This window comes from Dryas octopetala, chromosome 2, assembly GCF_963921425.1.
Source record: "Dryas octopetala chromosome 2, drDryOcto1.1, whole genome shotgun sequence".
Taxonomy (NCBI): Eukaryota; Viridiplantae; Streptophyta; class Magnoliopsida; order Rosales; family Rosaceae; genus Dryas; species Dryas octopetala.
In genome coordinates this window covers 17,705,738-17,728,599 of record NC_141367.1, presented here as the reverse complement: position 1 = coordinate 17,728,599, position 22,862 = coordinate 17,705,738, and the positions used below count along the sequence as shown (strand labels likewise).

Below are 22,862 nucleotides of genomic sequence, written 5' to 3'. Positions count from 1 at the left end.
CTTTTAAAAACTCGGCGCTACAGTAACAGTGCTACAGTGACGCCGTTACTGTAGCGCGCTACAGTGTTTTTTAAAATGCCATTTTTTCTTTTATTTATTTATTTATTTTTCATTTCAATGCCAATTGGTACATAAACTACCCAAAAAATAAATAAAAAATCATAATTTGGATATTTTTCATTTCATAAACATGTTAAATAATAACTAATATAAAATAAAAAAAATCAAGATGAGGCATCCATAATCTTTTACGTTTTAATAGTAAATATAATTGTTACTATCGAATAGTAACAATCACCTATTGCTACTGCCGGACAGTGGCAATTAAGTATTATCATTATTTGTTAGTAACAATCACTTATTGCTACTTCCTGGCAATGATAATCCGGTATTGTTATTATTTGATAGTAACGATCACCTATTGCTACTGTCTGATAATAACAATCACTTATTGCTACTGTTTGACAGTAACAATCACCTATTGAAGATAACTAATATATTTTGTTACTGTCATACAATAACAATCACCAAAATTCAAACTATAGAAAATCACAAAATTCAGAGAGTAACAATCACCTGATTGTTACTATCACACGGTAACAAATAAGGTGATTGCTAATTTGCTACTATTACACTGTAACAATCACCTAATTGCTACTATCACAGTGATAATTATTATTTATTGCCACTATCGAACAATGACTATTCTCACTATGCTAAAAAAAACCCAGAAACAACATACATATACAAATCTTATGTATTTTTCTAACATAAACACATAAAAAACAAAAATCTTTGTCTTCTTCTTTTTTTCTTTTTGCTGAAGCAGGCATGTACTTCCTTTTTTTTTTTCATGAAGTTGTCATATGTCTTCTTCTTTTTTGCTTTTTTGTTGAAGCTGCCGTGTGTCTTCTGTTTTTTTTTTTCTTTTTAACAATAGCCACTGCCAAAAAAATAGCCACTATAAAAAAAAATACTATTTAACAATTGTCACTATCAGGCAGGCAGTGGCAATCACATAAAAATTAGTTCAAAAATGCAATAAACACATCAAATCCAAATCCAAAAATCACTTATTGTTACTGTTCGTCAGTAACAATCAATTATTGTTACTGCTCGGCAGTGGCAATTAAGTATTGTTATTGTTTAATAGTAACAATAAATTAGAAAATATAATTTAAACCTAGTACAATTCTTGTGAAAGCATAAACAACAAAAGAACAAACTAAAACAGAAATTATGGGTTTATCTAAGTCAACAAGAGAAATTATGGGCTTGCTAGCTTCTTAGTTCGGCTCAATCTATACAGTTACCAGAACTACTAGAGAGATTGCATTTTTCCATGAGATTTTGGCTAATAAATACCTTATAGACTTTTAAGCTACTCAAAAGCTAACATGCAGATCGAGGTTTTTTAATTACAAAGATATGATTCGTCAAACATTTTAACACTCTTTGTATGTGATCTAACACTCAAATAAAATATGTTGCTGCATTATAGTTACACAAACTTCTTATAGTACATTTACACCAACTTTTTGCAATCCAGTTACACCTATGTAATTCTAATAAAATAGGTTGCTTGCATTAATTTGGTTGCTTGCTGCCTTGTTGTTGATTATAAAATATAAATGCAATATCAAGAGTACCAAATTGACAAGTGAGTTGTTTTGTTCAATATGGGGCACTCTCCTCTTGTATTCTTTTTGTTTTTTTTTTTTTTTGGCCAATTATCCTTTTGTATTCTTAGATATCTGCTAAAGGTGCTATCAGATTTACCATTGAAGGAGTATCACAGTAAACTAAATGCTAGTACCAAATCTGAAATTGGAGTCCCAAAATCAGAAATTAGAGTCCCAAAATCAGAAATTGGAGCCCTAAAATCAGAAACCCCAATTCAGTCCCCAATTCAGTGGTAGCGTAGGCCATGTTTCCAAGCTAAGCTGAGAGAGAAAAAATATATAGAGATAGGAAGAGAGAGACATACTTGTGAGGTGGGGAGTGAGGAAGGAGGTCGATTTGGAACTGTGGCTTCTGCTACCTCTTTCTCAAAGCGAAGGGAGGATCATCTTCGTGGTGGTTTGCCGAAGAAAGGCACCGAGATCAATCCAAGCAGGGGCAACAATTGTTCGATCAACGACGGCAACAATGGTGAGTCGCCGGAGAAAGGAGCAGCAGCAAAGCTTGCAGACAGAGAAAGAGAGGGAGATGGAGATAGACGGAGAGAAAAGAAGGAGACGGAGAGAGAATGACGGAGACGGAAGTGAGGACCGGGTTAGTATAAATTGGGCTTCCTTCGAATACCCAAAAAAGACCTGGGTCTTAAAAGTAGTGAAAGCCTAAAATTGGGCTTTATAATCATTTACTTTAAATTTAAAATGGTATTTCAATTTTTGATAATATATATGTGATAATTAAACACCAACCTTATTTTTCTTTAATCCTAATAAGGGCCCATAGACCATGCCCATAGCCCATAAGTAGATGGTAGAAATTAGCAATGGGCTAAATTTGGGTAAAGAAGTTTCTTACACATGGATGATTTGTCTTCTGGAGACATCTAGAGACACAGAAACCTCTCTTTCCTTTCTCTCTCTTTGCCTCCTCCTTATTACAGAGGACCCAGTTTCAGACTTTCCCAACCCCATCATCAAATCAAACCCTCAACAGTCAACAATTCAACAACACCCTTACTTATCTAACTTTCTTTCCATAGAAATTTGGAACCCAGTGCAAAAAAATGTCTGGCTACTTTGTCTTAGAAGGAATGCAGATGAAACTGTTGAAGAAGAAGAGGAAGGAGGTGGAGGAGTTGGACCAAGTCAACGACGACTTCTCCGACTTCTCTCTGTCTTCTCCGGCCAGAAAGATTCGCCGTCTGGTATTGTCTTTAATTCTTTTTTTCACTTGTTTTTTTTTATTTTTCTCTTCAGCCAATTCTGCTCCATGGTCTTACCCAAATACCCAATGTGTTTTTGTGATATAGGATGCTCATTTGCCACCTATAATGGAGGAAGAGGAGGTTGAATTGGATGCTTCTCTGGGTCACCACCAGCAACAACAAGGAGAAGGAGGAGCTTTCATGGCTGCTCAGAATCAGCTGAAATATGGTGGTCCAGTGAATGAGGAATTGCCCTCAGAAAACCAAGAAAAGGCCATTGTTCTCTTCAAGCCCTTTAATGCCCCAAGCTTCAGTTCCCCTTCTAATGTCTCTGTCTCTTTTCATTCTGACTTGATTTCTGGCTTCAAAGGTATGTGCCCCAATACCCATTTGGTTTTTCCAATGATTTCTCTTTTTATCTTGTTAAATTTTTCACTAATTGCTGTTATGGTTTGGTTTTGCAGACCAATTTCTTCGTTCCGGTCATTATGGTCTGAAAACATCATCAGCTGAGGAAGATGAGGCAGTGCAAAACGACAGCAATCAGTGTAAAGCGGTGGTTCCATGGGTTCCTTGTCAGATACCACCTACACAACCATCAATGGAGGTTTCGCAAGCAGAGGTTCCAGAGGAGCTGATGGAGGCTGAAGAGATGGGAACAGCAACAATGGAGGTTGAAGAGAGCACAGGAGAGCAAGGCATGGCTGATGGGTATGGTGGTGGTGGGATGTGGACAAGTAATGGAGGCTTTCCTCAGTGGCAGCAACAGCACTGCATGATACCACAGCCTCCACACAACACATCCACACCCATCACATGGCTCCAATGAGGACCCCAAAAGCAGAATAGGGTTTAATTTCTGGGTTGGTTTTTGGATGTTGCATTGCTGCCTCCAATCTTCTTGCAGTCTTTTCATGTAGGTTGTATATGGGAGGGACCCAAGAGAGGTTGGTTGTTCCTTTTATTTTATTAGGAGGCCCTTTGCCAACAGCAATCTTTTGAAGCACCAGAAAGAAAGTAGTGCTGTAATGTTAATAGCAGTGTAGGAATTTGTCAAAGAATGATTTGCATGTTCATTATGGCTTTTAAGGATCCAGATCAAGAGCTTATTATTTATGCTAAGGTTTTTGGCTTTCATGGGCACATGGGCATCTTTTGCTTGTTTAAGCTTTTAAGCTAATAAGCCACTCGGAGGAGTAAAACTTTTATGTAATGGTTATATACACCTACCGACTCTATTTGCTCTTATCATGTAACTTTGAAAGTTATGATGTAAGGTTTATACACCCGTAGGTAAGTTTTTCTCTACCAAGTGAAAGACCAAAGGGGAAATGCAGCATATTTCTATTAATCAAAACCATGAGAACAATGCCATATAATGGGATTAGTGCAAACACCCAGATAAATAATTTCATTACAAATATGCACAGGGTGATTGACGAGGTTGTATTAGATTCTCATCTATATTCTGCTAGAGATACATCAAAAACGGGAAAAATAAATGTTACATAGAAGTCTGATGGGGGTGGGTGTCTTCTATGTCCTCCCTTCTATTCTCTTCCTGTCCTTTTAGCAAAGACGAATGTCAATTTATAAAGCCTGAAGAATTCAGAACCTCTTCAATGAGTCAAGGCCCGAGGATGAACTTTATGGTTTTAACCCAGAACAATAGAAGAACTAGTCTCCTGAGACATATTTCTTCTCTGCATAGTATTTCTTTTCACTCTGTGCTTTCTTGGCATTGCGTTTCTGCATCAAAGACAACAAGGGGAAGAACTTTATCAGCACTCTCCAAAGCAGAGATTTTGCACATGCAAAGATCATGGAATGTCCTTTTCCTTTTTACGAAGATTCAGTGCAAAAAATATGGTTAAGATATGAAGAAACACATCACATTGAGGAGCTTTCTTAAGAAAGACCATTCAGGCTTAAATACTATGAAAATGGCCAATTCGCATGTATAAGAGTTATAATCTGACCCTGTATCTCTTGAAAATAGCAGTGCATACAAGCAAAAAGACAGACAAGGATTTCAGAGATACCATGTAAGCATCATGATTTGCAATTATCCTCTGGGATACTGATGTTGTCGTTATGTTTTTTGGGCTTTCAAGTAATTGGAAAATCCCCTTGCTCTTGGGAACAGAATAAGGATCACTTTCACCCTGCACAACAGAAATCATCCCATTCAATAACTTGTTTAGAACAAAGTTTAATAGTGATTGATTCTGATGAAAGATCCATCAACTTACAGTAAACAAGTTGTACTCAGAAACTGTTCCATGCACAACCAATGAAATGTTGAATGTTGTAATCTGTCAATGTAAGAACATAGACCTCAGATATAGTGACTAACACATCTAAATCAGACAGTGCAACAGAAGGATTAAACTATTCTTAACAATGAGTCAAAGATGTGTGTAAGAGAGGGTATAAAGTACAAAAAATAGATAAATATGTACATTTACTCACCATATCCATGGTAACTTCCCAAGGAGCACCAATGATGACCTCATCAACATAACGGCAACCCAATACACTAAGACTACGTTCGTGTAAATGCATAATTGGGCAGTGCTTGCCTCTGTGTTCGCTGCAAGTAACAAAATATCAATATTTTTGGTCTTCTAACAAGTTTACCCCTATTGACCAAGATAGACACTAAGATAAAATTTTATGTTTAGCTTATACATATAAATTTAGAAAGAGACGAAAAATTTCAAGGCATAAGCACACCAATGAAAGAATTGATGTCAACTCAAGAAAATGGAAATACCTCACAGTCTGGTCATTGTGAATGCCAACTAGTAAAAAGTCTCCAAGCTGCCTAGCATTCTTCAGGATCTGAGCAAGCAAAAGTAAAAGATAAATAAATAAAAAATAAAAAGCCTTCATATAATAAATTGATGAGAAAAAGATTTGATGACACTTCATACAGAAAGGGAAGATAATGCAATGAATCTCTGCGGCATAGAATTACCACAAAGCAGTGGCTATGCACGTGACCTGGCAACATTCAGCTTCAGCTGTTTACATTTAGCATACCCTTTATGGGTTGCCAGAAGGTCAAAACTTAACCCATATACCTTCAATTGGTACCCTTTGATAACTAATTAGTAGCACACCATTCTAATAATTCACAATAGCATTTCATAAATTAATGCAATGGTCAGATTTATTTTTCTTACAACAATGACACTAAATCATGATTGATGGTGAGTACTAGAACAATATTGGATTGAAGATAAGGATGTGTCATGTTGGAGTGCACTAAGTCATGATTGTAGGTGAGTAACTGAGTACTAAAACAATACTGGATTGAAAATAAGGATGTGTCATGTAAGAGTGCACCAAAACAAAAGACCATCACGAAGGCCATGTAGAAATTACTCCAAGTTCATATTGGAGCCACAAAACATCTAAGATGAGGCAGAAAATTGTCACCTCTATATAATAAGAAACATCTACAACTTTGAAACTAGATGCACAACAGAAAAATGAATACAAAGATCCAATTAAAATCTAGTTGTGTAAAATATATATATATATTAAAAAAGAATAAAAAAACCCATTAGAAAATAAAAGGTTTGCAGGAGTAACTGAAGCATATAGTTGTACCTCAACATGTCCTGCATGGAAGAGATCAAATGCCCCATCAATGTACACAACACGAGCATTTGGTCCAGGTCCCTGAGAATATAGACAGTGTTATCATGGGGAGTGTCAAAAAACACATTGTGCAGAAACAAAAGTTCCACCTCATCCCTATTTTCTCCTCCAGAGCTTAAAAATAAATATAAACTGAAACCTCAATTCCAACCTACCATGCAAAATTCTCATACATGCCCCCAATAATTGTCTAATGCTCTACTCTTTAAATTAATTAGTAAAAAGAAATTCAGGACTGTGTTATCTAGGAAATGTGAATTACTTTTCTTTTTCTGCTCTCTCTTCATGGCTTTATAATAGAATGGAAAAGTTTTAACAGGTTAGAGTAGGAAGTGACTTCATCAGAGTCACATCTCTTACACATGATGACTTCTTGGTCTTAGCATGTACAGAAAAGAGGTTCATTTGTTCATTTTCAAAGATACATATTTCCCATGTCAATAAATGCACTGGAGCACAGGATCCCTAAAAGAAACAGATACTTTATTAAATGAAAAACAAACAAGTACAGATTGCGGACACGGTTCCCACATCAGCAGTACATCTAACATCTAAAGTGTAACGCGCCTAACAAGACATGCCCCCTAACTAGAACATTATCATAGACCAGCATCTGAAGTGTAATATATGAAATACTAACAGCTTAAAAAATACAAAAATAAAAACAAATCTTAAAATTTAAGGTTTAAGAAAACAAGACATGTTTCAGAACATGAAAGGAAGTCATACATGATTGTCTTCCCATAACAATAATGAGAGGAACTAGCCATACCTTTCCATTAGAGAATTGCACAATCCGTCTGGATGTTGGTAGAAATTGAGATAAATGGGCACTCTTGGGCTGACTTTCTGGGTTTCCATGCAAAGATGTATCATTATGATCTCCACAAACATCTTTATCCCTTAAAGAAGAAAGTATCCTCCCTACATTCATATGATTGTCAGACCAATTGAAATCAAGAAATGTTTTCAGTAAGCAATTTTTTAGCTATGTAGGAAGATTGTTGACCAGATGTCTTCACTCAGCTAACTTGATGTTACAAGTGGAATTTCAAATCAGCAAACTATAAAATGGATTGAGGGGACTTCTAAATTTAAATAATTTTACTATTGACAGGTCCTCATACTTGCACAAGTATGAGTCAAATTCATCAATTGGATAATAAGTGGTTAGTAAACAAAAACAGGAACTTCAGAGGTAGATCAAGAGAATATAGTACCTACAATATCTGTGCTGGAGACACCTTCAGTGCGTTTAATCTGCTTGTATCGGCCAGCTTTTTTTGCCAAGGCATAAGCATCAGTTCCATCTGGAAGCAGGCAAGGATCATCACCATGTATGATATAGTCAATCTTATACTCATTGAAGAGTCTGTTCATGAATTGCTCAGTAATTTCATAAGGAGCACTGGGTATGACTTCATCCACCCACTTCAATCCACTAACAAGAGCCAGTCTAGAAAGAACTTCAAATTAGATAAAAGGAAGTACTTGCATATATTGCATACAACAAACTTTTAAAGTTTTATCGAAGACCAGTTAAACTACGCAACAGGAGATTATACAACAGTTGCAAGAGTTTCTAATTCCTAAGGATTGCAGAATAACACTATTAGGGAACGTAACCCTGCAAGCTCTGTGTATAAACTATATAGTACTTTATATGCATATACAACAACATAATATGTAACTAAAGTTAGTCAAGAAATAACAAAATATCTAACTCAAGCTCGCATATGAACCTTCTCGCATTCCAATATAAAAATCTTTTCTTGAGAAATGGATGTGCTGGTATTAACATTAATATATATATATATATGTATATAACATAAACATGAATACTAACCTCTCTTCCATGGATAAAACAGGTGGACCTTTATTGGAAATGATCTCCTCATCACTAACAACACCCACCACCAACTCATCTCCCAAAGCTTTGGCTTGCCTCAAGGCATTGGCATGGCCATAATGCATGAGATCAAAACACCCATCCATGTAAACCCGAATGCGCTTCTTGTCACATTTCTTCTTATGGAAAATCCCCGAATCAGACCATAAGTAAGGCAAATGAGGAACTGCAATTCCACCAAAATAGCTTGTGGACAGGCCGAGCAAGGCGGCGGTGAGCATTAGACCACCAAAGACATGTGGGTGGTTGTACACTCCATCCCAAATCCAATTGTTAGTTTCATATTCCATGTTGCCACCCTTTATATATTGCTCTGAGCTCTACTTGTACAGGAAGAGGAGACACACAACCTGAAATCATAATGGCACAAAGAAAATAAAAAATCAACATAACAGAAGAATTGCAATATATTTTGGTTTTCTTCCTTCAAAGTAAGATTTAAACTTTATAAAACTACAAGGACAAACTGAGAAATAAAATATAAATCTAGAGCTTGAATTAAATACCAAACATGTAACAAAGACGAACAAGAAAACAAGATTTCAGATTTAAAGAGAATTAATTGGCAATTGTGAAGAGAATGTGCAAAGGAAAATCATTGAATAAGGAATTCACTTCATTCAGCAATAAAACGCCATTCAGTCTGGTGCGCGAAAGCTGGCCAGGACAACCTCGGTTACCAAAAAAAATAAAACGCCATTCTGTGAAATTGAGAGATGCAAATTCTAAGCCAATCGGGAAATTAATGCATGCATGAAGAACCAATAGCTTCAAGAAAATTCAAGACTATAAAATTGAATTCTGAATCTAAACCAGAAACCCACCTGAAATTCAGGAAGAGAAAGAGAGAGAATGGTTGTACAAATGAAAACCAAATGAACAATGAAGTAGGAAGAGAAAACGGGCAAAATGGAGCTGAGAATTCCAAGGAGAACAAAATCCCAAATGAAAATATCAATGAATGAATAGTTATTACGTTGGTTCAGATCTAAAAGATTCCCTCTTTTGCTGTTCTACACGGAAAATTTTTTACCTTTTTTGTGTATGTTGAGCTCTCTGTGTCTCCTCGTTCTCTCTGGTTTTTTCTGGTGGCTTGGAATAGAACAAGCCTCTCTTCCTCACAAGTTTTTTTCTTACAAACAAAGCCTCTCTGTCTCCAAATATATCTCACCTTGTTTAATGTTTATTACTGGCAGACTTACTGTGTGGGCCCCACCCCCCTGGGCCGGCCCCATTCTCTCTCTCTCGTGGCCACTTTCGTCCATCCATGTGTGTACATGGAACAGACAAAGACCAAAGTGAAGCTGCGTGCTGCTTGGCTTGCATTTTACGTGCAGTGTCTGTAATGTATTTCCCTATCATTTTCTTAAGCGTTAAGTGTTGTTTAAGAATCCTGGCCAAAAAAAAGTGTTGTGTTGAATATCACTCTTAATATTTTATATAGTTCATATATGCATGTTTTGAGATATTTTTCTTCTCATTATGTGTATTGAGATATTAATTTAACATATTGTCAATCAAATAAGACTATTCATTTAATTTACTGTTTATATTGATAATTTGGTAATTTAATATATTAGATTATTTGGTAAGCGAAGTTGTTCAGGTGTGAACGAACGTATGTTCGCATCTGATACCGAGCGCTATCGGTAACGCCATCGAGAGCTCGGTGAAATTTTTTTAACCAGGTGATTGTTTTTTAGCTTGTAGAGTTCGGCGTTGCTTCCTCCATCCATTTTTTAGGGTATAAGCAGACATGTTCACTCCATACATTCTTAGAATGTAGAATAACTTTTGTAAAGGCGTTATGTTAGAGTTTTTGGAAAATTCCAGAGATAAACCCTAATATAAACACCGACAAACCAGGTCAAGCACTCAGTACAAAAAAAATTATACACTAACAAGCGCTCGGAGATATGTGCAAACGTTCGCACTTGAATGGACCTGATCTAGTAAGATAACGTGTTAGATATTTCAAATTGTTCAATTTGACAATGTGATAACATAACATACTAAATTGTCTCGTAAACCAATTGTTCATTCATTAGAAGCTATTTGGTGTTGTCTTATGTTATGTCATTCTACAAACCTTCAATTTTCAATAAAGTGGAATTCGGAAAACAAATAATGCTTGGGTCTTGACTAGTTAGTTAGGACCAATAATGTTAGGGATCTCAAATTTGTATTCTAAATTTAGATCCAAAATGATGTGTCACTACATGTGTTTGTATTTTACTTGTTAAATAAATGAGTCTTTTAATGACGCCATATATAAATCAATAAAATAATAACACATTATTTTAGAATACAAATTTGAGATCCCTATTATTACTCGGTTAAGACATTAATTTACATCTTTATCATTTGTTTTGGATCAATGAGATTAAATCATATGTTCATTTTTTTAGAAACTCTATTAAAACACTAAAAATCCTTTCAGTTTGGCAACTAACAACCTGCCATTGAAGATTGGTGCTGACCTTTCATTATCCATGACCCAGGATTTATACTTATGAGGGATGATTGATAGTATTGATGGAAAAAGAGAGAAAAAAAATTTACCTATAACAGTGATAGGAGAGAGAGAGAGTGACAAAGAATATACGGAAAAGAGAGGGAGGGAGATAGGAGAGAGAGAGAGTGACAAAGAATATACGGAAAAGAGAGGGAGGGAGGGAGAGAGAGAGAGAGAGACGTTGGTCGGCGGGGTGGGTGGGTAGGAAGAAGAAACGGAGGAGGGGAGGGTGGTTCAGGTTGGGTACTGCTCAGTTCTTTTGTTTGTCTTTTTATTTTTTATTTTTTGTTTTTATTTTATAATTTCATTTAATGATAAATATGAAAGTTTGTGGGAAAATATTCATGTGCGGGGTTTAAAAAGAAAAGAGAAAAATTTACAGTTGATAGTTGTTTCATTTCAGGATATTAATTTTGTTTTGTGTTAATAAATGACACATACTTTCATTTTCTGTCAATTACGGACCATATTTTTTTTTCAGTTTTTATCTCAACTTAGAATTACCGTTTGAAATTAATTTGTTTATATCAGCCACAATTGTTTTATCAACTATATGGCCCACACATTATGAATACTATTGTGTAACTGTGTAAGTAGCGTGTGATGCATGGGTGTTAAGGGGGATAGGTTGCTTTAAAATAAAGGGTTTTTTTTTTTTTTTTTTTTTTTTTTTCATATTTAGTACCTAAATTTTGACCATTTTCTTAATGTGGTATCTAAACTTTTATTTGTTCTAATTGAGTACCTAAACTTTTATTTTGTGTCTAATAAATACTCATGTGAATTTCTGTTAAAATTGTTAACAAAAGTTAGGGACAATATGGTCACTTCAAAAAAATTATATTTTAATTATAATTTTTTGTTTTTTTTTTATAATTTTAAACATATAAAGAAAATAATTAAAAAATAATTTTTTTTAGTGACTATATTGCCCTTAACTTTTGTTGACAATTTTAACAGAAATTCATTTTGGTACCTATTAGACACAAAATAAAAGTTTAGGTACTCAATTGGGACAAATAAAAGTTAGGTACCACATTAAGACAAAGGTCAAAGTTTAAGTACTAAATATGAAAAAAAAAAAAAAACCCCAAAATAAATAGAAAAAGATGGCCAAAAAAAATAATAATAAATTGAAAAAGAGGTCATGCATGATTGATGATTGATGAGCACTGACTGCGCAAGGAAAGGGAAGCACCTCGTTTTATGCATGAATTTTGCACTTTGAAAGGCCAATATATATTATATTTCAGTTTTTTTGGATGCGTTCAATCTTCAAAGGCCTTTTAGACCGAATTCTCTCCTAACCTAACTAAATGTTTTTCCCCAAAAGGAGGTTTATGTCAGTTTTAAGTTGAAATTAAACTCTAAACCATATATAATTTATCCAGTAGAACTATATGTCGTATATAATAATAAACGAGGTGTCGGGTTAGAACTTGGGCTCACAATCGTTGGTATAGTGTATACCGACCAGACTAGCCCATGGTTGGCCATAACCAGGTCCAAACACTGTCATTGAATTGGGCTAAGAGCCCATGTCAATAGTGGCCTAAGTGTCCTGTGTCCCCTTGACTGGTCAACCATTCTTGGACACCAACAAAAGTAAGGCCTAATTGTTTAGAAACTTTCTGTGTTTGTTTTTGCTTTGGCAAAACAAGAGCAAACCCCAAAGAAATAGGATCCCGCAAAACCCTAAAGAGTAAAGAGAGAGCCCTCCCAAACATCATAATTAGAGGTAAAGTACCGACCTAAATGAAACACGTGTGACATGGATGTTATTTTATTTACGTAATTAATCAAGATAGATTTATAAGTTCTTTGACTCTTGAGCACGTTGTAGTAATCCTGGTTCCTCTTTGACTTACAGCTAACAACCAAGTATGCACACAACAAACTTACTGCTTGGAATATAAAATTAATTAAGCACTCTCTAAATCTCTACCAAGTCTCTATAACTTTGTAAAATTAGTGGGTTTCAGGGATCTTTGAATTGGTATATCTATAAACACACACAGACACTGGGGTTATATCTGTAATAAGCCTTGCTTACAGACTATACTCACTGGTACTATTGTACCTGCATGTTTTGACTTACTGGTACCTAACAGAGTCATTTTGCTGACAATATGTAAGTTATACCCAAATGGGAACAACCTATTTCCTCAGATTATATACATAGATAATTAGATACTGATTGAATTAAACACAAGATATATCATGGGACATATTATGATTAAAACATCACAAAAGATCCTCTTGGTTCATGCATTTTAGTTCTCTGTGTGGCACCAAAAACAGCTCAAGTAGTACTACAGCAACCTCTAGTTAGAGCTTTGTTAATATCGAAGCCCACCAACACTATGAGCATAATGGGATTGCGTCTACTTGCAGTATTGGTTTTCAGTACTGTGATAGCCATCACTTCAGCTTCAAGCATCACTACAACAGCCATTACCGCTCTACCAGGTTACTCCGGTAACCTTCCTTTCACACTAGAAACAGGGTATGCTTTTTTCAGTTTCGTTTAACTTTGGCATTGGGTACTAAATATACATTGGATGAGCCATATATGGCCAAGTGGGGGCAATTGCCCCCTCTGAACACTGCACATATTAATGATAACTCAGCTTGCAGTTGGCAAGAACTGTGATGAGAGCACTTGGTTGTAATGTTTAACCTTACTTTACTAGAACCTACCCTTTGCTTTAAAGAAAAGGTGGGGCTCTTGCATTTTTCCCTTTGAGGGGGCCAGAACTTGTTTGATTACATGCCTTATTAGACATTTCATCAAAAGGCAAAACCATAGTACTAGTTGTTTGTTATATGACTTATAGTAATGGTTAGATGAATGGATTATGGTGTTTCTATTGACGAAACCCATCAGCCAGGAGGGAAAGAATGTAATGGGATTGAATGGGTTTTAAGTTCTAAGTTTTAACAATTAATTTATATTAAGTGTTAATGTTATGGTTACTATTATATATATTGTAAATAACGACAGTGTTAGTGTTTAATAGTTTATATTAATTGTTAAATGGAGCCATGAAGATTATCTTGAAGGGTTGAATGTTATTGTTGACATGTATAAAAGTATTGTTATAACTGGTAATATTCTCTTTTAACTTTGAAGGAAAGTATTGTTAATTGAAATTTAAGAGCTTTTTCATCTTGCCCCCACTGAGGCATTCCTGGTTTCACGAATATATGTAGTAGTATGCTTGAGAAATGCTTTTGTATTTACTTTTTTGTATTTTTTGGTCTGATCTTTTGTATTTACTGGATTATCAATTTTGTACATAGATATGTCGGTGTAGGTGACAATGAAGAAGTGCAGCTGTTTTACACTTTTGTTGAGTCTCAGAGGAACCCTGCGGAAGACCCTCTGATCTTATGGTTCAATGGAGGTCCAGGTTGCTCTGGTCTTGCTGGTTTTTTCTTTGAGAGTGGTATTTTTCTCATCCTTTATTTCATTTGTTTCTCAAAGCAGTAGGCAAAGCTTTTCTGTTTTTTATCCTCCTTCTCCCCCCCAAAACCTATACACTCGTTACTACTAAATGATGAAGCCAGGAGCAGAAGGAGGGACTTTAACCCTCAACCTCAGCCTCCCAAGAAAATAGTCTTGGACAAGGCATTTAGAGCGGGGATTTCATCTTCTTTAATTGGTGTCATGGCCTCTACACTTGCGGATTCACCATATATTCCACTATAAATCCTTATAAGAGTGTTCATTGGTTCAAATAAATTTAAGGATGCAGATTTTGATGCATCCTTAAATTCAACTCATTTATAATTTGGCCCCCATATATGCAGGTCAATTAAGACTTAGGAGAATGGCCTTGGTTTTTCTTTGGGATTGTGTTGAAAAGGACCTTGATATAAATGCTTTGCATATATAGGTCCATTATCTTTCAAATATGGAGATTACAATGGGAGCCTGCCAACAATTTATGATAACCTGTTTTCATGGACAAAGGTACACGCAGATTAAATGCTTCATTTCTGTATCCTAATTGTAACAAATTTTCTTTATATATACCCTTCTGAAACATTATGGTGATCATGTTTCCTAGGGCCTCAATGTCATATATATAGATGCACCTGTTGGTGCTGGATTCTCCTACTCAAAAACCCAAAGTGGTTATGTTATGGGAGACTATAAATATGTGGCACAAAGCTATGAATTTCTGCAGAAGGTATGTCACAATTTATCTGTTAGAAAATAAGTAATATATACTCCTCAGAAATTTAATGGAAAAGCCTGTTTGAATTTGACAGTTTGTGTTGTTATGCAGTGGCTGGAGGCACACCCTACATATTTGGAAAATGTACTCTATGTTGGTGGTGACTCCTACTCTGGCTTACCCGTTCCCATGATTGTACAACAGATTCTGGATGGTATATTACATGTTACTCAATAATACTAAACTCACCAAAAGTTTTCCAAAAAATTAGTCACCATATATTATATTATCATTGAAATGAAAACCATTGTCTTTTTTAAACTTGGCTCTAGCTTATGGCGAATCCTACTTCCTCATGATGTTGCAGGGAATGCAAATGGAAGTGTGCCTCTAATGAATCTCAAGGTACTTGAATCTAACTATGAAAACGGAAGTGTGCCTCTAATGATATATAAATGAGGGATCCCTTAAATAAAATTATTTTGAGGGATCCCTTAATGGAAGGGGCCAGTATATATATAATATCAGATTTTGTGAATTGTTGTTGATTATTATATTCTTGAACTGTTAACAGGGATATGTGCTTGGGAACCCAGTAACAGATTCAGTCATTGATGGAAATGCAAAAATTCCTTATGCCCACCGGCTCACTCTTATATCAGATCAACTGTATAAGGTGAATCATGAATTTTGGCTATGCTTGCATGTTCTATGTCATGTAATGAAGAAGTGAAGAACCTAGCTTGTACAATTTAATTGGATGCAATGCCCAAAAATAACAAACTAGTAGAGTAGAGAATCTATACATCATGTGTCATGTATGCTCATCTTGTAGTTCATATATATGTCATATTTCTAAATTTTCCATGTCTATATGAATTCAAGGCTGCCAAAACAAGTTGCAATGGCGATTACGTAAACATAGATTCAAGCAATGTTGCATGCACCACAGATATCGATGCTATTGACGAGGTAAGAGCACAAAAAACTATTGGCTTCATCAACTAAATTTTTTGTGGTCATGACTAAGCTTCATAAGCATTGAGAATGAGTGAACCTGTCAATTTGCAGCTCATCAGTGACATAAATACAATGCAAATCTTGGAACCAGACTGTATGGATTCATTGCCGACACCAAAGGAGATAGGCATAGCCCAGAGATATCTCAAAGATTTGTCCAAAGGTTTACTAAGTTCAGCACCCAATGGTCCTGCACTTTGGTGTCGGGTAAGCCTCTCTCTTTATACAACATTCCTCTCACAATATCTAATCATGTGACCGGCATGTGAGTAGGTGGCTATAAGAGGGGTGTTGTATACATTCTGTTTGTATGCAACAATTTTTCCTCTATTGGGTAAACCTCTTCAGCACCTAATTGGTTTTCTTCTTCTAGAGTTATTTTCACATGCTTGGCTACATCTGGGCCAACAACAGAGGTGTCCAAGATGCTCTTGGTGTCCGAAGGGTATGTTTAATCTGAAATCTGTAATTCATGATATCCTACCAACAAGAGAAAAAAAAAATACAAAATTACTGCACTAAGACATTTTTCTGATGCCAATCAGGGCACGAAAACGTTTTGGCAATACTGTAATAGCACCATGGCTAATGCATACACTGAAGAAGTCACTAGTACTCTCAGTTATCATCAAAGTCTCGCAAAGAACAACCTACGTGCTCTGATATACAGTGGTGATCACGACATGACAATTCCTCACATTGGTACACAAAATTGGATAAATTTGCTCAATTTGACAGTGAATGAGACCTGGAGGGCATGGTCTGTTGATGGCCAAACTGCAGGGTGGGTACCAAACCTTCTTCATTCCTTGCAACCCAAGAGTAGCCAAAGTTGCTCCTTTTCTGTTCCTTCCTATACTTCTTAACACTAAATTCTCATGACATAACTAAAATTTTGTTTAATGCAGATACACAAAGAACTTAATGAATGAATTCTACAATTTGACGTTTGCGACTATAAAGGCAAGAATAATCCTTCACTTTGCTGCCCTCTCTCAGGAAGTTAGTTATGACTTTAGTTAATAATTTTTTGGTCTTGTGTACAGGGAGCAGGCCACATTGCCGCAGAGTACAAGGTCAAGGAATGCTCTGCCTTGATTGATAGATGGATGGCTTACCAACCTCTCTAAGTATTATGTTTCTTAGAAATTTTGTGGTGCTTCAAACTTATGTAAGAGGATGGATCGTTATAGTGTACTTCGGGGAGTGTCTGTAAGCAAAAGAGTAGTGGATTCATAACACTTTTTGTGAGGGAGAAAAAATGTGAGTGGATCCTAGCTGTGAGCAGCTCCTTATGGAGGACTTTATACGGCTTCTAGAGCCCGTTTTGTAGCTAGTTAGTCTCTTGTTTCCTTTCGGGTCTTGGGCCTGCACTTAACAAAGAAAAAATGTGAGTGGATCAAAATCAGTATATCAATAATGGTCCGATATTTTAGAATAACCCTATGTAAGATTTTATTAGATGAAAATTTGTTAGTTCTTCTGATTTTATATAGCAGACATAAAGAAACCTTAAACTTTCACTGTTCTTGTATGTTAGAAATTGAAAAAGCCCCAAGGGCGACACTATCCAAGTACACAAGCTTCATACCCAAGTTTAAAAGCTTCATGAGAGGGAAAAAAAATTGTAGTTATCATGTGTAGATATGCCATTATACTCAATCCATGACCCAAAGGATTTCCATAGTAACTTGATGTGGAAATTCAATTTATATGCCTTCATTCATGCCATCAGAGTAAAGGAAGCAATACTTTGTCTCTCTATCTCTTGCAAATGCATGTTATCATTAACATACATAGCCTATTTTCTAATATAAACTTTAGTTCTCTACCATCCTTCGAAGTAAGAGAAGAGCTTTACAGTGGATAGAGCTTTGTTGTCTTTTTTGCTATTTGTTTGATGCTTTCGGGGGAGGTTTGTCCCGAGGTTTTGGTTCATTTTGGTGTTTGTGTTGCCTTCTTGTTAGGCTTGATGTTGTGTTTCTCAATTGCAGATTTTTCTGCTTCTTCAATATATTTTGTTTATCGAAAAAAAAAAAAAAGTAAGAGAAAATGAAACTTCTTTTCTTCCAGCTCTCTGTATCACATTAGAAAAATTTGCGTTATGTTTAATAACTCGAATATTAGGCGCGCAACACATTTATACTTAACTACTTTTAATGAGCATTGTAAATACCATTGTTAAGCAATTTACTAATGCAAGTCATGACAGTTGGTATATAAACAAGTGACATTGTCTGTTCCACGTACCACAATCAAATCACCTAAAATGGTTCATAAATAAGAAGCATCTTTACAATTGTCTCTTTATCAAAATCTATTCTTGAAGAATTTGTATCACAATGTCTTTTCCTTAATGTGAATCTAACGGTGAAACTAAAGTTAGGTCCAACAAGAAATACAGACTTGCTAGCTGGACTATACATAGTCCAATGACATGAGAATTGCTAGCTCAATTAATTAATTCAACACTGAATATAAGTTGAAAATGCAATGCACGCTTGCTTGTTATATTTATATATAATTTTATTTCATGTTGGAAGATCGGATTACTCATTGTTTACAGACTCACAGGTACCATATGTATTCTCTCTGTTCTGACTTACTGGTACCAACGGTAGTTATGCTGACAGTTAGACTAAAATGGGAGTACCACCTTCTCAGATTATATATTTTGACTAAAATAACCCAAAAGATCTCGTGGGATAATCTTTCTACAACTTTATAAGATTGTAGTTTTCACTCTTTACTGAACCAACAGCAACCTCAAGACTCAATTAGAGCTTTGTTAATGAAGCCCACCATTAACATGATGGGTTTGAGTCTACTTCTTGTATTGAGTTTCAGTGTGATAGCCATCACTTCAGCTTCAAACGTCACCACAAACATCGTCACCACTCTACCAGGTTACTCTGGTGACCTTCCCTTCACACTAGAGACAGGGTGAGTTTTACTTTTGTTTCACTACATACATTAATTCTTTATATATAAATGTTGCTTGAGATTAATTGGCATTGTGTTTAATTATTGGGTAATTGATCTTTTTGTACATGCATATATAGATATGTTGGTGTAGGTGACAATGAAGAAGTGCAGCTATTTTACTACTTTGTTGAGTCTCAGAGGAACCCTGGTCAAGACCCTCTGCTGCTTTGGGTCGATGGAGGTCCCGGTTGCTCTAGTCTTGCTGGATTTTTCTTTGAGAGTGGTTTGTTTCTCATCCTTGATTTGTTTCGTTTGTTTCTCAAAGCACTAGTGAAACAAAAACTTATACCATTTTGTTCTTTTTTTTTGTTATGATATGCAAGGTAAACAAATATAATAATCATAAAGCTGATTTGGGGTATCCCAAAACAAACCAAAAAAAAAAACAAGCAAACACCATTTATGTTATAACCAAAGAAACAAATTAACACCATACATGTTGTGACCAAAAAACAAACCCCATATATGAATTGCAGTTTTTTAGGACTTGGGAAGTTAGGAGTACTCAGTACTCTACTAATAAATATTCACTAAAAATGGCCCTGGGTTTTTTAATGGAACTGTGTTGAAAATGGCTTTGACATAAAATGCTTTGCATACATAGGTCCATTAACTTTCAAATATGGAGATTACAATGGGAGCCTACCAACAGTTCATGACAACCCTTATACATGGGCAGAGGTACTGCAGTTTATATATGCTTCTGCTGTATCCTTATTGCAACAAATTTCATTTACATATATGGATTCTTCTACAAGACCCACCAGTATTGATACTGGCCTTTTTAAACCACAATTACTTTTGCCACACACAAAGAAAATGTTATGAATCCACCACATTTTTGCCCACACACATGTTTATGCTATGTAAGGCCAGTACACTAGGACGACCCTATGTATACTATTTGAAACTTTTATAATGATTATTTTTCTCAGAACCTAAACATCATATACTTGGATGGACCTGTTGGTGCTGGATTCTCCTACTCAACAACCCAAAGTGGTTACCTTATGGATGACCCTAAATTTGCGGCACAAATGTATGAATTTCTGCAGAAGGTATATATAATATATGTTACAGTTTCTGTATGAAAGTATATATATGTTACAATTTATGTGGTAAGCTTGTTTGAATTTGACAATTTGTGTTGTTCTGCAGTGGCTGGAGGCACATCCTGCATATTTGGAAAATCAACTCTATGTTGGTGGTGACTCTTACTCTGGCATACCCATTCCTATACTTGTACAACAGATTGTGGATGGTATGGATTTTTTTTTTTGTTTAATCATTTCAAAGTTGGCTCTTCCCAAAGTAGCTTAAGATTCTTGTACTTACTTGCTCATGATGTTGCAGGTATTGCAAATGGAAGTGTGCCTCTAATGAATCTCAAAGTAAGTTAGTCATACTCAAGTTGGTTTCATCTTATAATTTATGAGCCTTTGTGAATTGTTCTGGATTATTCTTGAACTGTCATCAGGGATATGTGCTTGGAAACCCAGTAACAGATTCAGTCATTGATGGGAATGCCAAATTTGCTTATGGGCACAGGCTGACTCTTATATCGGATAACCTGTATAAGGTGAATCAATTGTGCCTTTACTAGCATGCTCTATGTCTTGCCCTCCCCCTCCCCTGAATTTGTTTAAAAAAAAAAAGGGATTCAGTGCACAAAAATGAAGAACCAGTAGAAGATATCTATATGCTAAATGGTTGTGTGACTGAGTCTGACATTAATAAGCTCTTTGAATCAGATTCCCATGTATGCCTCATTAAAGTCCTAAGGAAAAGAATGGGAAGGGAAAAGGCTAATTCTAAGGAACCAGTTCATCATTAATCAAACATCTTGTCGTTCATATGTTATGTTTCTAAATTTGCCATGTTTATACTTTGAAGGCAGCCAAAACAAGCTGTAATGGGGACTTTATAAATGTAGATTCAAGCAATGATGCATGCATAGATGATATCGATGCCATTGATGAGGTAAGAGGACTTAAAACTAATGACTTCATCTAAATTTCTAGCTTATGGTCACTGTCACTGAGTTTTGTAAGCATTGAGAATGAGTGATGAACATATCACTTTGCAGCTCCTCAATGACATAAATTCGCAAAACATCTTGGAACCATCTTGTAATAATGCATTCCCAACACCGAAGGAGATGAGCACAGCCCAAACATATCTCAAAGATTTGTCCGAAGGTTTACTAAGTTCACCACCTACTGGTCCTACATTTTGGTGTCGGGTAAACCTCTCTCTCTCTCTCTCTCTCTCATACATAACACACACACACACAAATAACTCCAGCATTTAATTGGTTTTCTTCGTTTAGAGTTATAATCACATGCTCTGCGTCAATTGGGCAAACAACAAAGGTGTCCAAGATGCTCTTGGTGTCCGAAAGGTATGATTAATCTGCAATCTATGGGTCATGATATCCTACCTACCAACAAGAGGGAAAACAAAAACACTGCACTAAAACATTTTTCTGATGCCATTCAGGGCACCAAAAAGTTTTGGCAATACTGTAATACCACATTGGCTTACACTCAAGGTGTCAGCAGTGTTCTCAGTTACCATCAAAGTCTCTCAAAGGCTGATCTGCGTGCTCTGATTTACAGGTATAATACCAACTTTCCACACACACACACACATTTATGGTTACCTTTTCACAAGCCAATATGAGAAACATTGCTAAGTAGCACTATCTTTTACCTTCGACAGTGGTGATCATGACATGGCAATTCCTCATATTGGTACACAAGAATGGATAAATACATTGAATTTGACTGCGACTGAGTCATGGAGGGTATGGTCACTTAATGGCCAAACCACAGGGTGAGTTTCAAAGTTTCCTACTCTGCTCCTTTTTCTTTTGAGTAATGCTGTATCATTTTTGTTGTACCATAATAGAGGTCGGACTCATCTAAACAATTTGGTCTCACGTCTATTGAGATGTGGTGTAAAAATATGGTACAAATAGTTTTTTTTTTTTCTTTTCAAATAAATTCTCATGACATGACTAAAATTTTATGTAATGCAGGTACACAAAGAAGTTAATAAACGAATTTTTCACTTTGACGTTTGTGACTCATAAGGCAAGTATAGTCCTTCACTTTGCTCCCCTCACATAGGAAGTTATAACTTTGTTAATAATTGCTTTGTCTTGTGTACAGGGAGCAGGCCACTTTGCGGCAGAGTACAATGTCAAGGAATGCGCTGCAATGATTGATAGATGGATGGCTTACTACCCTCTCTAATTGTTATGATTGCTAGAGATTGTTTAGGTGATTCAAACTTATGCAAGTTTCTATAAAATGAAAATTTTCTGGTTCTTCTGATTATTAGATTATATATAGCAGGCATAAAGAAATCTTATCATTTTCATTTTTTTTAAGTAAGAAATTGGAAAGGCACCAAGGGGCAGTGCTATCCAAGTACAGAAGCTTCCTCCTAACTTCCTAAGTACATCAAAATATCAGACTAAAGATCCTATCAATATGATCTACCCGTGTAAAATTTAATATGTAGAAATATGAACCATGCACACTCTCCTTACTAGGATGCCATCATAAACTGTGATAAATGTGAGCAGAAGTCACTGCTTATGAGAAATTTCAACATTCTTAGTCTATTTTTTATTTTTTATGCAGGTAGTTTCCATAGTGTCCCTGCTAACAAGACATTAAGTACTGTTTAAGT

At 35.7% G+C, this 22,862-nt stretch overlaps 4 protein-coding genes across 5 annotated transcripts; 3 read left to right on the top strand and 1 right to left on the bottom strand.

The window, feature by feature from the left end:
• The first annotated feature begins 2,526 nt into the window (after window positions 1-2,526).
• Window positions 2,527-4,018, top strand: LOC147293616 (DBH-like monooxygenase). The gene is made up of 3 exons (XM_086232473.1): window positions 2,527-2,881; window positions 2,987-3,251; window positions 3,346-4,018. The coding sequence occupies exons 1-3, from the start codon at window positions 2,741-2,743 to the stop codon at window positions 3,708-3,710; spliced, it is 771 nt and encodes a 256-aa protein (XP_086088599.1). The 5' UTR covers window positions 2,527-2,740; the 3' UTR covers window positions 3,711-4,018.
• Window positions 4,019-4,203: 185 nt separating this feature from the next.
• Window positions 4,204-9,606, bottom strand: LOC147293615 (ethanolamine-phosphate cytidylyltransferase-like). Of its 2 annotated transcripts, none has more exons than XM_086232471.1 (10): window positions 9,493-9,606; window positions 8,397-8,809; window positions 7,771-8,006; window positions 7,323-7,474; window positions 6,500-6,571; window positions 5,658-5,725; window positions 5,354-5,474; window positions 5,134-5,196; window positions 4,924-5,046; window positions 4,204-4,630 (listed from the first exon to the last, which is right to left on the bottom strand). In XM_086232471.1, the coding sequence occupies exons 2-10, from the start codon at window positions 8,747-8,749 to the stop codon at window positions 4,559-4,561; spliced, it is 1,260 nt and encodes a 419-aa protein (XP_086088597.1). In that variant the 5' UTR covers window positions 8,750-8,809; window positions 9,493-9,606; the 3' UTR covers window positions 4,204-4,558. The 2 variants fall into 2 exon arrangements, with proteins under 2 accessions (XP_086088597.1, XP_086088598.1); XM_086232472.1 differs by lacking the exon at window positions 9,493-9,606 and adding an exon at window positions 9,284-9,420.
• Window positions 9,607-13,190: 3,584 nt separating this feature from the next.
• LOC147293614 (serine carboxypeptidase-like 13) lies at window positions 13,191-17,606 on the top strand. Its single transcript, XM_086231756.1, has 13 exons — window positions 13,191-13,480; window positions 14,278-14,423; window positions 14,874-14,950; window positions 15,048-15,170; window positions 15,270-15,372; window positions 15,526-15,563; window positions 15,733-15,834; window positions 16,044-16,130; window positions 16,230-16,385; window positions 16,552-16,623; window positions 16,724-16,962; window positions 17,087-17,141; window positions 17,225-17,606. The coding sequence occupies exons 1-13, from the start codon at window positions 13,338-13,340 to the stop codon at window positions 17,306-17,308; spliced, it is 1,425 nt and encodes a 474-aa protein (XP_086087882.1). The 5' UTR covers window positions 13,191-13,337; the 3' UTR covers window positions 17,309-17,606.
• A 1,363-nt stretch (window positions 17,607-18,969) lies between these two features.
• LOC147293613 (serine carboxypeptidase-like 13) lies at window positions 18,970-22,420 on the top strand. The gene is made up of 14 exons (XM_086231755.1): window positions 18,970-19,121; window positions 19,241-19,386; window positions 19,768-19,844; window positions 20,099-20,221; window positions 20,322-20,424; window positions 20,517-20,554; window positions 20,641-20,742; window positions 21,057-21,143; window positions 21,250-21,405; window positions 21,493-21,564; window positions 21,663-21,781; window positions 21,885-21,998; window positions 22,204-22,258; window positions 22,337-22,420. The coding sequence occupies exons 1-14, from the start codon at window positions 18,970-18,972 to the stop codon at window positions 22,418-22,420; spliced, it is 1,428 nt and encodes a 475-aa protein (XP_086087881.1).
• The last annotated feature ends 442 nt before the right edge of the window (window positions 22,421-22,862 follow it).

Bases quoted from the DNA above. Each gene is read 5' to 3' on its own strand.
- LOC147293616 (XM_086232473.1), top strand. From the start codon at position 2,741: ATGTCTGGCTACTTTGTCTTAGAAGGAATGCAGATGAAACTGTTGAAG. The intron at 2,882-2,986 runs GTATTGTCTTTA...TTTGTGATATAG, and splicing joins CCAGAAAGATTCGCCGTCTG to GATGCTCATTTGCCACCTAT. The intron at 3,252-3,345 runs GTATGTGCCCCA...TTGGTTTTGCAG, and splicing joins CTTGATTTCTGGCTTCAAAG to ACCAATTTCTTCGTTCCGGT.
- LOC147293615 (XM_086232471.1), bottom strand. From the start codon at position 8,749: ATGGAATATGAAACTAACAATTGGATTTGGGATGGAGTGTACAACCAC. The intron at 8,007-8,396 runs GTTAGTATTCAT...AGTTCTTTCTAG, and splicing joins GTTTTATCCATGGAAGAGAG to ACTGGCTCTTGTTAGTGGAT. The intron at 5,047-5,133 runs GTAAGTTGATGG...TCTGTTGTGCAG, and splicing joins CTGAGTACAACTTGTTTACT to GGTGAAAGTGATCCTTATTC.
- LOC147293614 (XM_086231756.1), top strand. From the start codon at position 13,338: ATGAGCATAATGGGATTGCGTCTACTTGCAGTATTGGTTTTCAGTACT. The intron at 13,481-14,277 runs GTATGCTTTTTT...TTTTGTACATAG, and splicing joins CCTTTCACACTAGAAACAGG to ATATGTCGGTGTAGGTGACA. The intron at 17,142-17,224 runs GCAAGAATAATC...TCTTGTGTACAG, and splicing joins TGACGTTTGCGACTATAAAG to GGAGCAGGCCACATTGCCGC.
- LOC147293613 (XM_086231755.1), top strand. From the start codon at position 18,970: ATGAAGCCCACCATTAACATGATGGGTTTGAGTCTACTTCTTGTATTG. The intron at 19,122-19,240 runs GTGAGTTTTACT...ATGCATATATAG, and splicing joins CCCTTCACACTAGAGACAGG to ATATGTTGGTGTAGGTGACA. The intron at 19,387-19,767 runs GTTTGTTTCTCA...TTGCATACATAG, and splicing joins TGGATTTTTCTTTGAGAGTG to GTCCATTAACTTTCAAATAT.